Source organism: Haliotis cracherodii, unplaced genomic scaffold, assembly GCF_022045235.1.
Source record: "Haliotis cracherodii isolate W230 unplaced genomic scaffold, xgHalCrac1.p SCAF_3, whole genome shotgun sequence".
NCBI lineage: Eukaryota > Metazoa > Mollusca > Gastropoda > Lepetellida > Haliotidae > Haliotis > Haliotis cracherodii.
In genome coordinates, this window is record NW_027266286.1 from 32,134,527 (window position 1) to 32,153,988 (window position 19,462).

Genomic DNA, 19,462 nt, shown 5'->3' on the forward strand with positions numbered 1-19,462 from the left:
TGTATCTCTCTACACGTCATCATACATGTATCTCCCTACACGTCATTATACATGTATCTCTCTACACTTCATCATACATGTATCTCTCTACACTTCATCATACATGTATCTCTCTACACTTCATCATACATGTATCTCTCTACATTTCATCATACATGTACCTCTCTACACTTCATCATACATGTATCTCTCTACACTTCATCATATATGTATCTCTCTACACTTCATCATACATGTATCTCTCTACACGTCATCATACATGTATCTCCCTACACGTCATCATACATGTATCTCTCTACACTTCATCACATATGTATCTCTCTACACTTCATCATACATGTATTTCTCTACACTTCATCAGATATGTATCTCCCTACACTTCATCATATATGTATCTCTCTACACTTCATCAGACCGCCTCCGTGGTCTTGTGGTAGAGCGTCCGCCCGGAGAGCGGAAGGTCCAGGGTTCGATCCCGGGCCGCGTCATACAAAAAGACGTTAAAAGATTGTACTTGTTGTTACCCTGTCTGGCGCTCGGCATGAAGGGGCTAAAACAAGGACTGGTCGGCTCGGAGTCAGTATACTGTGTCTGAGTGGGGTATTCGTGTTAAAACTGCGGCATGGTATCTCAGTGAGCTAGCACTATAAATCGGCATCAGTCCAGACTAGTACAAGCAGCCACACACACACATACACGTGCATGCACGTCGCTATATAAGTGCAATAATCTTGGACGCGACGTTAAACCCAATTTCACCTCACCTCTACACTTCATCATACATGTATCTCTTTACACTTCATCATACATGTATCTCTCTACACTTCATCAAAAACGTACCTCCAAACACTTCAGCATGCATGTACTGTATCTCCCTACACTTCATCAAAAACGTACCTCCAAACACTTCATCATACATGTATCTCCCTACACGTCATTATACATGTATCTCTCTACACTTCATCATACATGTATCTCTCTACACTTCATCATACATGTATCTCTCTACACGTCATCATACATGTATCTCTCTACACGTCATCATACATGTATCTCTCTACACTTCATCATACATGTATCTCTCTACACTTCATCATACATGTATCTCTCTACACTTCATCATACATGTATCTCTCTACATTTCATCATACATGTACCTCTCTACACTTCATCATACATGTATCTCTCTACACGTCATCATATATGTATCTCTCTACACTTCATCATACATGTATCTCTCTACACGTCATCATACATGTATCTCCCTACATGTCATCATACATGTATCTCTCTACACTTCATCACATATGTATCTCTCTACACTTCATCATACATGTATCTCTCTACACTTCATTAGATATGTATCTCCCTACACTTCATCATATATGTATCTCTCTACACTTCATCATACATGTATCTCTATACACTTCATCATACATGTATCTCCCTACACTTCATCATATATGTATCTCCCTACACTTCATCATACATGTAATCTCCCTACACTTCATCATATATGTATCTCTCTACGCTTCATCATACATGTATCTCCAAACACTTCATCAGATATGTATCTCCCTACACTTCATCAGATATGTATCTCCCTTAACGTCATCATACATGTATCTCTTTACACTTCATCACGCATGTATTTCTCTACACTTCATCATACATGTATCTCCCTACACTTCATCATATATGTATCTCTCTACACTTCATCATACATGTATCTCTCTACACTTCATCATATACGCATCTCTCTACAATTCATCATACATGGATCTCCCTACACTTCATCATACATGTATCTCCCTACACTTCATCATACATGTATATCTCTACGCTTCATCATACATGTATCTCCCTACACTTCATCATATATGTATCTCTATACACTTCATCATACATGTATCTCTCTACACTTCATCATACATGTATCTCTCTACACTTCATCATACATGTATCTCTATACACTTCATCATACATGTATCTCTCTACACTTCATCATATATGTATCTCTATACACTCCATCATACATGTATCTCTCTACACTTCATCATGCATGTATCTCTATACACTTCATCATACATGTATCTCTCTACACTTCATCATATATGTATCTCCCTTCACTTCATCATACATGTATCTCCCTACACTTCATCATATATACATATATATCCCTACACTTCATCATGCATGTATCCCCGAACTCTTCATCATACATGTATCTCCAAACACTTCATCATGCATATAATCTACCTACACTTCATGATGCATGTATCTCCCTACACTTCACCATATATGTATATCCCTACACTTCATCATGCATGTATCTCCGAACTCTTCATCATACATGTATCTCCAAACACTTCATCATGCATATAATCTATCTACACTTCATGATGCATGTATCTCTCTACACTTCATCATATATGTATCTCTCTACACTTCATCACGCATGTATTTCTCTACACTTCATCATACATGTATCTCCCTACACTTCATCATATATGTATCTCTCTACACTTCATCATACATGTATCTCTCTACACTTCATCATATACGCATCTCTCTACAATTCATCATAGATGGATCTCCCTACACTTCATCATACATGTATCCCCGAACTCTTCATCATACATGTATCTCCAAACACTTCATCATGCATATAATCTACCTACACTTCATGATGCATGTATCTCCCTACACTTCATCATATATGTATATCCCTACACTTCATCATGCATGTATCTCCGAACTCTTCATCATACATGTATCTCCAAACACTTCATCATGCATATACTCTATCTACACTTCATGATGCATGTATGTCTCTACAATTAATCGTATATGTATCTCCCTACACTTCATTATATATGTATCTCCCTACACTTCATCATGCATGTATCTCCCTACACTTCATCATATATGTATCTCCCTACACTTCATCATATATGTATCTCCCTACACTACACCATGCATGTACCCCCCTACACTTCATCATACATGTATCTCCCTACACTTCATCACACATGTATCTCCCTAAACTTCATCATACACGTATCTCCTAACATTTCATCACACATGTTTTTACAGGTTCCTGTATATTCAATAGGACATATAATGCAGTATAAGTGATTGTGCCATCCTCTGAGTACATACTTCCGCTGAATCACGTGCGTGATCTGCAGTTTCTAACAGGACATCCTCTCCCTGTCCAATGTCTTACTAACGCATTGTTTACCATCTCTGACACCATCAAGCAGCAAATATGCAAATCGCTGTTGAAAACAATGGTAATTGTTGCAAAAATAATAATTGCTTGTTTGTTGTTTAACTCCACACTACAACTATATTCCAGCTCTATGACGGCGGTCTGTAAATAATCGTATCTGGACCAGACAATCCAGTGATTGACATCATCAGCATCGTTCCACACAATTGGGATACCACGACAAGCGTCAAACAATTCAGCGATTCTGACCACCCGATCCCGTTAGTCGCCTTTTACGACAAGCATTAGTTCCTGAAGACCTATTCCAATCTGGATCGTCACGAGTCTCATAATTAAAAGAATTATGTAATTCGTTTCCTCTCATACGTTCAGTTCAGCTTCAATTATTTAAGTTTCACCCGATTGGCCATGCTGCCTAACTAATCGATGTTAAATGTTCAAAGTCAGTTCAGTCAGCTGGTGACAGTGATTTTATGCATGAAATTATTAAAACCACAGTTGGTTTCAGCTCTGAAACTGAGTCTAGTTCTGTGTTTCAGTTTTTTTGCATTCGTATATCGGTGTTTTGATGATATAATCGTTGGTTCGAATACCATATTCTACACAGAGGTAAACGTCTCGTCTGTATCACTGCTTCACTTCGGGGCCCAAAAGGCCCCCCACCACCATGTCATCGTGTTCAAACTGCGTGGTTCCATTGACTGTCTGGTCCATACTCGACCGTTTACTCCCCAAGAATCATATGTATTAATATACCATTGTTTCAGAAATTTGCAACGTAAACGTGATCACAAACAGGATGTTAACTATGAGGGCATAGTTCTCACTTGCGGACAATAACCATCACGTGATCATGACCCTACCCAGACACATCTCTATATCATCTCGTCATCAATGCTCGAGTCGTGAAGACGTTAATTTTCGTTGTGAGTATAATTTTCCTTTCAGACACTTGTTTGTTTTGCTTCTGTAGAATCTTTAGTCGAAAGAAAAGCAGAGGAGCGGGGGATATTCTAAGAATATAGAAATTCATTAATGTACCTCTAAAGATACAAAATTACTCAAATAGTCTTTCGCGCATTATTTTCTTTCGCCTAAATTACCCTTTAGGAAAGCAAACAAATATTTCCTTGTCGCTGTCACATCATGTTATTATTAAAGGGTGTATTTCATTATGTAAAATTACATATCATTGTTTAAGAAAACAAAGGATATGCCGTGTGGACACAAGCAGTAATACTAAATCTTAATGGTCACCACGTATAAGATATTTCTTGAAACCCAATAAGATTAAGCAAAGTAGGTCACATAGATCAGACCATTTGTAAAGAAAAGATTTCATTGTGTTTCTCGTTTGGCCAAGAATTTTTCAAAAAGATAAATGTTGGTTTTTTTACAAAATATTGATTAGACATTAGTGTTTGTTTTTCCTTCTTAATGTTAGAAGTATAGATATATCTTTTATATTATAATAACATGATCAAGTATTTTTTTGTAATAATAATATCTGGTTTTCATCAAATTTAATTTCAAAAGGTAAACTATGAAGATGGTTCTCTAGTTGTGTCCAAACTGAATCTACATAGTGGCATTCCATATAAACATGCATCGAAGATTCTGGTTCCTTCTCACAAAAGGAACAATTGTTATCATCATTAATATTCATCATAAACAATTCTGGTATAAATAATTCTATATATAATTCTATATTGAAAGTCTAACATCTAAATATATTTTATACATTTCTGTATTGTAAAAATATTTCCTCGCCAGAAATGTCAATATTGATAATTTTTTGCCATTTGAAAAGTTAAATTGGAAAACCGTCAATTCCTGGACTTTTATTTTACCAGCTTTTGAAATTTCATTCATTTTCATTGGTTTTATTTATTGTGTGTAGAGGGCTTGGTCTAAGATGGGAGTTATTTTGTCTAAAAAGTTTCGGTGATCATCATCTATGTTTTCTGAAATAGAATACCATTTTTTTATAAAATATCTTTTGATCTTCCATGATCTGATTTTCATCAGTAATTATTTCACTACTATGATTTACTAAATTGTTTGTACGTTTTTATTAGTATAATAATTCCTAATAGCTAGTTGGTGTTTCACCTTCCTCATGTCATTCATACTTCGTGAATTACTCTCACATGTTCTTCTCTGATTTTATTCAGTTCGGATTTATATTCACTTAAATCTGCCAATGTTGATTCATTTATGTTTTGGACATCTTCTAAAATGAAATTTTCTAATTCACTTACTTTTTTAAAAAGAAATTCATTTTCTTCACTTGGTTTCCTTTTATAGATGAACCCAAAGAAATTGATTTGCCTCTAACTTTCACAAGAAAAGTGTAAAGAAATAGAGAATCACTTATCGTTATTCCAATAAATCATCTATTACTTCAATGTCCTTTTTATCCTGCGCATATTCAAATGTTGAGTCTATAATAAGTCTCCAACTAATTGTATGTGTTCCTCTTTGTACAATAAGGATGTGTTGAATTATCAATATCATTTACCCTTAGTTTTACCGAAGACATTAGAAAATTCCAAAGTAATCACAGAGTGGTCAGATTTTTAACCTGGTAGAATATTACATTGCAAAGAAAGTTTTAAACATTCTTTTGATACTAGATAAAATTCAAGCTTCGCTTGTTGTCTTAGGTCTTTTCTATTTTCGTGGTATAGTTCCATCAAGATATCAAGGAGATCAACATTTTCCATATTCTCAAAAAATACATTTCGATCTTTAGAATTGTTTCAATTTTGATAACTGTCAAGGTCGATTAAAGGTTTAAGAACCAAATTCCAGTACCCGCAAAATACGATAGCTTCATTGTCAAAGTCTATAATATTGTTCGATAGTGTGTTGTAAAATACAGGGTAATCTGTATTAGGTCCATGTACATGTACATTACATTGGATCATTCGTATGCCGTCAAAAGTTTAATCTGTTTTAATGTAATTTCCAGTTTTATTATCCAGTAATATGGCATGCTTTATCCACGAATTTTACTTTTGAAAATATTTACTACAACTTTTGCATTTATTTTAAGAATGTAAATGTGGAAAGCATTTCCGAAGATGTTCTAACTGTGAAAATTATTAAATTAGTATAATAACTTTATTTGAGCATTTCCAACGATTCACTCGATCAGGGTTCCATTGGAGGTTCTTTTAAGATTGACCTTGGAAACCCGTTCGTCCTGCTCGACTTGATTACTAAAGGAAACACTGGGTCACCATATATATATATTGAAAAAGCATCTCGTCCTTCGTTAAACGCCATCTAAACAGGCCGCGGCATTGTCAAAGTCATTCCTAAATCATTCCCCTTAGTTAGTGGTACTTTATATACCACTTTTGTATAATACATGACATAGTGTGTATGTTTTGTAAATTGTCCTTCTCCAGAAACAGAATGAACTTCAAGAAGCAGCTGGTCGTACTCCAGATAGCGCTTATACTGATATCTGGTGAGTGTCTGAATGATCAATAAGACGTTAACTGCTCCAATAATATTCAAATATCCTCAATATGATGTTTACACAGGTGTGAGAAGAATTGAACCAACTTTCAACTTCCATAATAGACGGCAAAAACATAATACGACAGTAATACACTTAAGAATACATTGATAACAACATTCTTGAAATATGGATTCTTACAAAGTTACAACTTAGGTCAAACCGATTTTTGGATAAAAAAGTCAAGCTTAAAACTTTCTTTCCCTTCACAGTGTTGTACATCTCTAATGGAGAAGAACGCTGGCTTGGCTTGATATCTAAAACAACTTGTTAAGGGAACAATTGTTTTTAAAAATGTATCTTTTTTCAAGTCTTTGAAAGGCATTTAGAAGTGATACACATAAGGAAGAGAATTTATGGATGTCAACTTCTTTATTATAAGGTACACAAAGTTTCAGAGTATTACTTACCCCTTCATCAGGTGAATAAATGCTTACTTACTTACTTACGTTTGGAGATTTAACGTGCGCTTTCCGACTGGAGCGTATTTCGCACACGGGCCCGGTCGGGCCATTTAGCGTGGTTTTGAAGGGAAAATAAAGGTGTTGCAACCAGAGGGGGGTTTTAGTGGTTGCTTATATAAGTTTTGGAGATTTTGAAATTTGGAATACATGCCTAGGGGTGTGGTAGTGTACTAAGGGAGTGTGGTTGAGTGTTTTTAGATGCGGATCATTAGATTGGTTTTAGTTAAGTATACGCCTAGTGCTTTAAATTTTTCTATATTGTTATGTGGATTTAGGATTGATTCTAGGGTTATGGCTTTATCTAGTTTTAGATTTGTTTGGAGTGTTGCTCGGTGGGTTTGGTAGTGCGTGCAGTGTAATAGTGCATGTTCTATTGTTTCCAGGTGTGGGCAGTGTGGGCATTTTCCGGTTGCGTGTTTTTTTATTTTTAGGAGTTGACTGTTTAGTTTGGTGTGACCTGTTTGGAGTTTGGTGATTATTCTATCAATTTTCTTGGATGGATGGAGGATTTTAGGTTTGGTTAGAGGTTTTTTGAGGATTTTGATTATCTGTGTGTTTGTTTTTAGGTATGTCTTATGCCATTTTTGGGTGATTTTACGTTTGTTAATGCTTTTGATCTCTGCTTTAGATATTGGTAGATTAAGGCTTATTTCAGGAATTTTGAGGGATTTTTTGGCGGCTTGATCGGCGTTTTCGTTTCCATATATTCCTACGTGGGCTGGGATCCAGATAAATGCTATTAGTTTGCCTGCCTCTGTTAAGTTATTTGCGCTTTTGAGTATTTGGTTAATGAGTTTAGGGCGGTTTTTGGTGTTTTTTATTTTGGAGAGCCTGTAGTCCACTTAGTGAGTCTGTGAGTATTAGGATTTTTTTATGTTTTTTAGCATGTTGGTTATGGAGGGCGGATGCTATGCCCATTAACTCTGCAGTGAAGATGGATTGGTTGTTTGGGAGTCGATAAGATTGTGTGTTCCTATTTGGTTGTGCTATGTGGACTCCGAAACCTGTGCGATTTGTGATCGGATCGGAAGATCCGTCTGTGTAGATGTGGCACCAATTTGGCCAGTTTTCGTGTATGTAAGCTAGTGTGGTGGATTTAGCTATGTTTGGATCGGTTTGTTTGTTTATTGAGTTTGCCAGAGATGTGTCTATTTTGGGGATTTTTAGTTTTGGGGTAAATATATTTGATGGTTTGCAGTTTTGTTGGAGGTTATCTATTTGGTTTTCGTTTAGGTAGTTGAAAATTCGTTGAGATATTGGGGTAAGTAAAGGGTGCTTCCTAGTTAGAATAAATGCTGTTAACCAGAGAGCATATATATGTACCTTTAAGAACCACAAAAGTAATGAGATAACAAAGGTGGAACTTAAAGGGAAACTTTGCCACATGGAAACCTACACTGAAGAGTAAATAGCGCTGATAGATGATTATGATGGACAAATGAAAGCCGGGACTTAAATGATCACTGATTGGTTGTGGGCAATGGACAATGAGAAAACGGGAGGCCGGGGAGTAATTAGCATTAATAGGTAATAGAATGGATATAACAATGGACACATGGAAGCCAGTTAGATAATTAGCACTGACAAAGATCAAAGCAATAAATTCCAAGCACTGGGCAAATAGGTTCCCTGTTCATGGCTCATGGCTGGGGATCTGTTATATACATCCTCTGGGGTTGTGTCTCTACACTGGCTTGTAGGTGGGTCTCGATAGACTTGCCGCCAGAAAAGGTGACATCTATGTTGGCTTTGATGGGATGTTTTACTTTCGAAAAAGAAAATTGCCTGCAACATAAATTGCTTAGTTGCCAGGTTTCTTGGCGTTTCTCTTTTTAAAAAATCAGGTTCAGTGTTTTCAATAAGAAATATCTATATTTGTAGCTGGAGCTGAATAGCACCCCCCACACCCACCCACACCCACACACACACCCCCCACCCCCCACCCACCCCCCCCCCCCCCCCCCTCCCCCTCCCACACACACACACACACACACACACACATCCAGGCTAGCTACCGGGATGGTGATGAACTGATTCTCTGAACTGTAATGTAACGCAATACCCCACATCAGATATCTGGGATATCCTAGTTGTTTACATCAATGGCACCATATGTTTAGCATCGGTGTTCTAACGGGAAGCCTCACTCTGGTTGATGGATAGGGAAACCATTCGATTATTTTGATCTGCTAATTTTCTTGTTGCTTGACATTAACTTGTTTCCAATCACTTCACTGATATGTCCAGTTGATAATTTAATATGCCTAATTCAGTAAATCATAAGTGTACAACGGCTACATTATCAAAACTGTTTTCAATAATATTAGTCTGCGGAAAATCGTATTCATCCTGATGGATTATTCATAGACGATTGTATTTTCAGCCGCTCCCGGATATGCAACAGTCTTCTATCACTACACCAACAAAGCTGGTGTTGACGGCATAAAACAAAGTGGTTTTATTAAACAGAGTACGGATCCGAAATATGCCCACTTTGGAACAGGTACGTATTTGCGCAGACATCGGTTCCACCTGTTAAATCTTCAGCGTCTAAATTGTAGTGTGTTGTAATGATGATTCACAGCAAAGTAACAGAAGGGTAACATGGGTATGATATCGTTGAACATTGCCTTATGCAGAATTGAAATAAGTGAATATTGATAATCCTTTCAATAAATATGTGTGACCGAGTTACTATCTGTTACAGCATGTCAGTAGCCACGGCAGTAGCAGAATCTTATCCACTTTGTTAGGATGTCACTGAGGTACTATCTCTCCCAGCACGACAGTAGCTGCAGAAGTTATTATCTGTCCCAGCATGACGTCAGGAGCAGGAGTTGCTGTCTGTTCTAATCTGTTGGTTCTTGTTTGCGGGTGACTGACGACCCCTAGCATCTTGTTCACTTGTTCACTATCTCCGTGTGGTTTCAGGCGTGTACGGCACTGGTCTGAGCCCAGCCCACGGCAAGGAGGCAATAGCGAAGAACAATTACCAAAACGGCTGGAAGGCGAATATGAACGCTGGACGAGTAGATTATGCTTTCAAGTTCAACCTACCCAGTAATAGGGTGGAATCACATACCCCCAAAGGTCGTAATATATTGTTGTACAAGGGAGGGAACCTTATTCTTAGTGATTATACTTATACCGTGGAGAAGACTCCCAATGATGTAACGTTCAGGTCCCCTGGGTCTTTCGCAGATAAGTTTGCTTCGTGCAATCAATTTATTGTCATCAATGCCTTAATGGCAATTGTCATCATTAAGATGTACTAAATCGTATGTGAATTGCCTTTGGCACATTGCATAACAAACCTGGTTCCAGAGGTTTAAGGCGAAAAGATATAAAATAAATAAAAAATAACATGAAATGCCTCTTGCAAAATATACGAAAACACATATTTGCATGGATTTTCCTTTTTCACAGAGGCATGCATGTCACACATGTGCCTTTAATGGAATCGTCTGGTGTGCAGATTTGACATATGCAGACACGTTCTGATAAGTCCTCTTTTAAGGCCAATTAAAACTTGGTAATCGGAATATTCGTAGGTATCTCCACCCTCCCTTCACATCATAACGGGACATTATGAAAGGTTTTATAGTGGAGGAGGTACACACAATCTCGCACGCACACATACATACCCTTTTGAAGCACACTCACCATATTGGCTTGTACAAAATACCAAATAACGTCATCGATAATGAACAAAACAAACTATTAATTGACTAATGTGTGGGTAATAATTTCAAAATGCATCCTGAATCATATATTTTGGCATTTAAATTCTTCCTCACCCTTCCATAACCCAGCATCCGCGTTTGGACCGAGGCGATGGTAAACACTGGGAGTCGCCATTGTGGAGAGGTTCATGGAATTGACGTTTGTACCGAAGATGACCTTTTTGCTGGAAGTGAACTTTAGTGTATAGACCTATCGGCACGTGAAACCTGGTTAAAGTACTCCTGACTGTACATTCAGATTGAGGCTGTGTGGATTAGGCATACAACAGTGATATTTGTGTGTTGGTTTCATCATATTTCACTAGACATTACGTATTAAGTTTGATTGTAACGACAGACCGTCCTGGCCGTGCGCCTTGAAGTCGTCGAACGTGCTTTTCGGGTCAGGTTATGTTCAACAATGTAATACATTGTTCGTGGATAGTGCCCTCTTGTAAAATTCTTCTGATGTCCTTGCTGTAAGCCACCGTGGGCACATTGTTACATTTTTGTGTCCACATGTAAACAATAAACTTGTGCGCAGAATTGTTGTTTTGTTGGTCAACATCAATGAGTATCTCTGGGGAGTTTTTCCTCTTTCGTGGTTTTCCAAATTGCACTAGGAATTGTGGGCTGATTAAAGAAAGCTTACCGCTTCAGTGTTATTGTCCGTATCCTTTACTACTGATGTTATTATTGTGGGAAGTGAACTCGCCATTTCCTCTACCTGCCTCTCAGCGACGGTCATGCAAGACACAATGGTGTTGTAGGAATTGCTTACCTTAAAAAAACCATGTATATACTACACACTGATATTTGTAATAGCCCTCCTGTGACGTCATGGGAAAGATTTCCGCCCGTAAGCACTGCTTCAAATGTTACCTAAGTTATAACCTACCCTCAACCTAAATAAGTAAGTGTTTAATACTAACAACGGATGATGATGTTTAAAGGTTTCGAAGAAGGAGTTCAATACGGGCGGAGGTATGGCCAAGATCTATCCCGCTGACCCTAATCCTTATAGAGCTGTTTGTAGACGCAGATGTCCATACCTTACATCTGTATAGAGCTGTTTGTAGGCATAGATGTCCATACCTTACATCCGTATAGAGCTGTTTGTATACATATATGCCCATACCTTACATCCTTATAGAGCTGTTTGTAGATACAGATGTTAGAACCTTACATCCACATAGAGCTGTTTGTAGACAAAGATGTCCATACCTTACATTCATATAGAGCTGTTTGTAGACATAGATGTCCATACCTTACATCCTTATAGAGCTGTTTGTAGACACATATGCCCATACCTTACATCCGTATAGAGCTGTTTGTAGACATAGATGTCCATACCGTACATCAATATAGAGCTGTTTGTAGGCACATATGTCCATACCTTACATCCTTATAGAGCTGTTTGTAGACATATATGTCCACACCGTACATCCGTATAGAGATGTTTGTAGACATATATGTCCATACCTTACATCCTTATAGAGCTGTTTGTAGACGCAGATATCCATACCTTACATCCTTATAGAGCTGTTTGTAGATATAGATGTCCATACCGTACATCCGTATAGAGCTGTTTGTAGACAAAAATGTCCATACCGTACATCCTTATAGAGCTGTTTGTAGACAAAGATGTCCATACCGTAAATCCGTATAGAGTTGTTTGTAGACACGTATGTCCATACCTTACATCCATATAGAGCTGTTTGTAGACAAAGATGTCCATACCTTACATCCTTATAGAGCTGTTTGTAGACAAAGATGTCCATACCTTACATCCTTATATAGCTGTTTGTAGACACATATGTCCATACCTTACATCCTTATAGAGCTGTTTGTAGACAAAGATATCCATACCTTACATCCTTATAGAGCTGTTTGTAGACATAGATGTCCATACCTTACATCCACATAGAGCTGTTTGTAGACATAGATGTCCATACTTTACATCCTTATAGAGTTGTTTGTAGACACAAATGTCCATACCTTACATCCGTATAGAGCTGTTTGTAGACACATATGTCCATTCCTTACATCCGTAAAGAGCTGTTTGTAGACATAAATGTCCATACCGTACATCAATATAGAGCTGTTTGTAGACACATATGTCCATACCTTACATCCTTATAGAGCTGTTTGTAGACATATATGTCCACACCGTACATCCGTATACAGCTGTTTGTAGACATAGATGTCCATACCTTACATCCATATAGAGCTGTTTGTAGACTCAGATGTCCATTCCTTACATCCACATAGAGCTGTTTGTAGACATAGATGTCCATACCGTACATCCATATAGAGCTGTTTGTATACACATATGTCCATACCTTACATCCTTATAGAGCTGTTTGTAGACACAGGTGTCCATACCTTACATCCGTATAGAGCTGTTTGTAGACATTATAGATGTCCATACCTTACATCCTTATAGAGCTGTTTGTATACACATATGTCCATACTTTACATCATTATAGAGCTGTTTGTAGACACAGATGTCCATTCCTTACATCCATATAGAGCTGTTTGTAGACATAGATGTCCATACCTTACATCCTTATAGAGCTGTTTGTAGGCATAGATGTCCATACCTTACATCTATATAGAGCTGTTTGTAGGCGATCATGTTCTTCTTCTCCTCCTCCTCCTTTTCCCCTCTCCCTTCTTTTTCTCCTCTTCCTCATTCTTCTTTTTCTTCTTTTCCTTCTTGTCATTTTTCTCCTCCTCCCCTTCTCTTTCTTCTTCTCCGTCTCCTTCTTTTGAACTCCTACGCGGTCTCGTGGTAGAGCGTCCGCCGGGTGCGGCAGTTCCGAGGTTCGATCCCTGGCCATCGCCGTACCAAAAGACGTTAAAAGATGGTACTTTTCGTGACATTACTCGGTATTTAGTGGCTAAAATAAGGACTGGTCGGCTCGGAGTGAGTATACTGTGTCTGAGTAGGGTATTCACGTTAAACTGCGACATGGTACCTCAGTGGGATATATCTATAAATCGGCATCAGTGCGGACACACACGCGTGCATGCTCGTCGCTATATAAGTGCAATAATCTTGGACGCGACCTTAAACCCGATGTTACCTCACCTCCTCCTTCTTTGTCTCCTCCTGCTCCTCATTCTTGTTCGTTCTCCTCTCCTTTTTCTCCTTTTCCCTTTTTTCTTTTTCTTCTTTTTGAGATCTTAATGACAGTGTCATGAGTCGTAAAACATTCTGTATTACCGAGCTTATGGAAAGGAACAATTTACATCGTGTAATTAAAGAATCTACAAGGATAACAACACATACTTGAACCTTAATTGACCATGTCATAATTAGATATGATACTGACTTCAACAACAACAACAGCGGAAGCATCAACAACTACAAAGCTACCATAAGGTCCATTTGGGGTTGATGATGTGATTAAAGCACAGTAGATACCGTAACTTGGTCTCTGTTAATGGCTTGTTCTTTTGGATTCCAATGGTTCCATGAAGGTTCCTCTTTTTCCAGTAACAAAAACAATTACAATTGAAGAATGACATGTATATAAAGTACTGATATAAAAGACTATGTACAATGTACTGGAAATAAAATACTATGTAAAGCTTCTTGCACTCTGAGACTACAATATTTGATAATAATGTCATATAAAGTGATTTCGAAAAGGCAATGGAATGGGTTTTGTGTGCTGCAATTGTGTCTCAATCTAGTGTGCAGATATATGTATATGTATGTAGATCTAGATCTCTTAACCACATTGCCTTATGTGTCTATGACATAACACCTTTTAAACGTAAATGTCCGAACAAATGGTGCAACACAATGTTATGAGAAAGGTGATTATGTTACACTAAATGCACCAATGAATTGTACATTCTGACTGGACTATGCCTGGCACTAACCAGTGCTGTGCTTTACGACTCCAGGCTGTGACACAGCGATGAAGACCGAAAGTCGGCAACTCTGGGAGAACCTTGGCCGTGCTGTGAAGAAAAATAAAAATGGCACGACAACGAAGCAAATTGAACTGTCTCTCCCTGAGAATGAAGTTACCGATGTTCAATCAGGCTAGGCCTATTCATTTACTACTATCAATCAGGTTTTGGTTATTGTTTCAACTAACATGTTTGCATAAGGAGTTTCATGCTATCAAATTACCCATCACGGATCAGGGCCGGGTGAGCATATTGCTTTAGCCTATATGTACCTGTTGTTCATCACCAGTAAGGATAAAATTATTTAGATTACACCAAAGCGTCAGAAGATATGTTTTGTATGGTGTTCTGCTTCGTAACATATGTAGTAGGACTTCGTGAGCCGCTCACAGACAACAGACGTTACTATGTTCGTCAGTGGCCAATATGTTTATTCCAGATGGTATGTAAGGAAACCCTGAAACAATTAGTTCTACATTATAACACATATAAAACAATATATTACAAACACAGGAGTACACTTCAATTCACAAACGTACTAATACAGTAGGTAGCATTTAGCATTTGTTGCAAATGCACTGGCTATGGTTGTCAGTGTTCATATACTTTCAAGTAAATACATGCTAGTCTTGTCATGAGCAAGAATATATATATATTCAGTGTGTAGAGACTACCGAGTAAATCACTAGGCGCAAGACCCATTCTTGTGAAGTTCAAAGACTTTAAGTCGAAGTCTACAGTGCTGAAATCAACAGGAAAACTTAAGGGGACTAAGATTGGGGTTGCAGATGATTTCACGAAGAAAGTGAGAGAATCTAGGGCCAAATTGAAAGACTTCATGTATGAAGCTCGTGAAAATGGAAGTTTCACTGTGTTGAGATCTGATAAACTGATTATTGACAACAAAATGTATACATGGGACGATGAATCCAACACAACTCTCAAAAACACGTAAAGCTAAAGAATAAAGGTGTGGCCAAGGTCCTAACAACGTAAATATTATCCCTTTTGCGAAAGTATTTACAGAAATCCGACTTTATTAACTTTATTAACAAATATTATCTAATTTCATTTGTGGAAACATGGTGTGATAATGACTGTGTGGACATTCAGGACTAGACAGGTTTTAGTTCAATACGTGCTAAAACACACGGTTCTATAGAAACTCTGGTGGAATCCAAGTTTACAAAAAGAAATCTATTGTAAACTTTTGTACTCTCCTTAAAAGTGACTCTTGTAATATAATTTGGTTAAAAATTTACATTCCAGATCAAAGAAATGTTTACCATGCAACTGTTTACTATTCACCTGAAGGATCGAGTAAGCATGCAGACGAATCATTATTTGAAATACTAAGGGCTGACGTTGCTAAGTTTAAAACGGCAGATCAGGATTGTGACATCATTGTTCAGGGCGATTTAAATGCAGGGACAGGTGATGGCTCCTTTTGTGACTACATTATTGATGACGATACCACATATTTACCAATTGATGAAGATGTGGGAAATATTGAGGATATCAGAGCATCAATAAGCGTGGACGTTCCCTCATTGATATGTGCAAACTAACAGGTCTAAGATCATGCAACGGCAGACTGGGTAAAGATAAAAATATCGGTCGTTTCACATGTTTTGTAAATGATGCCTTTTGTGCCTTGAAAACACCTTTAACTTCATCACTAAATTTGAAGTACTTTATTGCAATTAGTGAATAAAGTCATAAATCCAATACTAAAATACTAACATTGGAATATGATCCAAAGCTCCCACTGAGAATATCCTTACGAATCACGAGTCAGAATATAGATGTAAGTTTGTTTTTTAAGAATATTTGTGGAGTGACCACATACCTCCTGATGTGTCCAGTACACAGCTGAGCTGAGTACCCAAACTGAGGATGAAGACAAAAGGGCCTGAGTGGGGAAAGCGCACAGGGTGTGAATTTCGCAAACTAACCATGCAGTAAGCATGCTTAGTAAAATGGCTATGAATGATAGTGTAATTTTGAAGGTGGGCTGAGAAATGAAATAAGAGGACTAAATAACATTTAAGTATGTACATGAATCATACGTAACATGTAAAATACAAGAAATATACAAAATCTGTCACTGCTACACATACACATCCGTCCTGTCTATCGATATGCGCAGATACAGCGGAGGGTTGTCGCAGACACTGCTTCCCAGCGCTTTCAAGCTCTGCCAAGCGCTGATCCCAGCTGCTGGCTTGAACAAATCGACCCTGTTAAATGTTCAATGAAATGGTAAGAAGCGTGTCAGATATTTTACGAATGCTTTATGGGACGTGTTAGTCAATTAGAAATAAGAAGGAAAACGACTTTTTAGCATACAAAATACCGTGAAATGAATTAAAGTAAATAATATGATATGTCATGCATAAGAATTGTTTTTCTACTCTGTATAACTTTCTTTTGCGTTACAATCAGCAAAATCCCCATCTAACTGAAACTTATTAAGACGTGTTGAAACAATTTCTGTGACAGCGACTTTAATCCCGCTCTGAGACAAGCAGAGTGACGAAGGACCACTATCTTCTCTGATATTGATAAATCTTAGCAATGGAATTCTTATTTTCAAAGTATCCTGCACCACCATTCCTCAGCCCTGCAATCCCTCCGCCCCAATCATCTTTCCCTTGCACAACCCTACCCTTCCATCACCCTATCCTCCCATCACACTACCCTCCAATCACCTTACCCTCTAATCACCCTACCCTCCAATCACCCTACCCTCCAATCACCCTACCCTCCAATCACCCTATCCTTCCATCACCCTACCCTCACATCACCCTACCCTCCCATCACCCTACCCTTCCATAACCACACTTCCATCATCTTCCACCCCCACCCCCCATCACCATACCCTCCCATCACTCTACCCTTCTATCACCCTAACGTTCTATAACCCTACCCCAATCACCTTAAGTCCCCCCCCCCCCGCCCCTATCCCTCGCAATCACCCTAACCTTCCACCTCCCATCACCTTTCACACTACCCTTTCATCACCCTACAATCCCCTCACCCTACCCTCACATCACCCTACCCTCACATCACCCTATACTCATATCACCTTATCCTCACATCACCCTACACACTACCTCCCATCACCCTATCCTCACATCACCCTACACACTACCTCCCATCACCCTATCCTCACATCACCCTACACACTACCTCCCATCACCCTATCCTAACATCACCCTACACACTACCTCACATCACCCTATCCTCACATCACCCTACACACTACCTCCCATCACCCTATCCTCACATCACCCTACACACTACCTCCCATCACCCTATCCTCACATCACCCTACACACTACCTCCCATCACCCTATCCTCACATCACCCTACACACTACCTCCCATCACCCTATCCTCACATCACCCTACACACTACCTCCCATCACCCTATCCTCACATCACCCTACACACTACCTCCCATCACCCTATCCTCACATCACCCTACACACTACCTCCCATCACCCTACAATCACATCACCCTACACACTACCTCCCATCACCCTATCCTCACATCACCCTACACACTACCTCCCATCACCCTATCCTCACATCACCCTACACACTACCTCCCATCACCCCATCCTCACAGCACCCTACACACTACCTCCCATCACCCTATCCTCACATCACCCTACACACTACCGTCACATCACTCAACCCTCACATCCCCATACTCTCCCATCACCCTCTACACTACCCTTTCATCACCCTACAATCACCTCACCCTACCCTCACATCATCCTACACACTACCGTCACATCACTCAACCCTCACATCACCATACCCTCCCATCACCCTCCACACTACCCTTTCATCACCCTACAATCCCCTCACCCTACCCTCACATCACCCTACCCTCACATCATCCTACCCTCACATCACCCTAACCTTCCATCACCCTATCCTCCCATCACCCTACACCAAACCCTCCCATCACCCTATCCTTCCTTCACCCTGCACACCACCCTTCCATCACCCTACAATCCCCTCACTCTACCCTCATATCACCCTTCCCTCACATCACCGAAGTGGTAAACGTCCGAGACCTGCATCACTTTGGGCTTTCCTCCCACATTAAGCTGACAGGCCGTGATATAACTGGAATACTGTTAAAAGCGGCGTTAAACCCAACTTACTCACACACCTAATCTCCGATCACCCTTAACACTACCCTTCCATCACCCAACAATCCTCTCACCATACCCTCACACCTACCTACCCTCACATCCCAGGTTTTTCAGGTGTGTGTATTTGTAGAAGTGCAATGTGTTCTATTGCTTCGTCGCACCCTACCCTTCATCACCCTAACCTTCCACTACCCTCCCATCACCCTACCCTTCCATCACCCTAACCTTCCATCACCCTACACTTCCCCCTACCCTTCCATCGCCTAACACAAAACCCTCCCATCACCCTACACATCACCTTACAACAAACCCTCCCGTCACCCTACGCTTTACCCTACCCTTCCATCGCCCTACACAAAACCCTCACATTACCCTACACACTACCCTCACATCACCCTAACCTCAGGTAAACCT

At 39.2% G+C, this 19,462-nt stretch overlaps 1 protein-coding gene across 1 annotated transcript; it reads left to right on the forward strand.

Moving 5' to 3' along the window:
• The first annotated feature begins 3,397 nt into the window (after window positions 1–3,397).
• Window positions 3,398–11,986, forward strand: LOC139474886 (uncharacterized). Its single transcript, XM_071258079.1, has 5 exons — window positions 3,398–3,495; window positions 4,003–4,161; window positions 6,652–6,713; window positions 9,612–9,731; window positions 10,160–11,986. Exons 3-5 carry the CDS (start codon window positions 6,659–6,661, stop codon window positions 10,501–10,503), a joined length of 519 nt encoding a protein of 172 aa, XP_071114180.1. The 5' UTR covers window positions 3,398–3,495; window positions 4,003–4,161; window positions 6,652–6,658; the 3' UTR covers window positions 10,504–11,986.
• The last annotated feature ends 7,476 nt before the right edge of the window (window positions 11,987–19,462 follow it).

Excerpts from the sequence above, each read along its gene's own strand:
- LOC139474886 (XM_071258079.1), top strand. The coding sequence starts at position 6,659 with ATGAACTTCAAGAAGCAGCTGGTCGTACTCCAGATAGCGCTTATACTG. Across the intron at positions 6,714-9,611 it reads AGCGCTTATACTGATATCTG|CCGCTCCCGGATATGCAACA; the intron begins GTGAGTGTCTGA and ends TTGTATTTTCAG. Across the intron at positions 9,732-10,159 it reads ATATGCCCACTTTGGAACAG|GCGTGTACGGCACTGGTCTG; the intron begins GTACGTATTTGC and ends GTGTGGTTTCAG.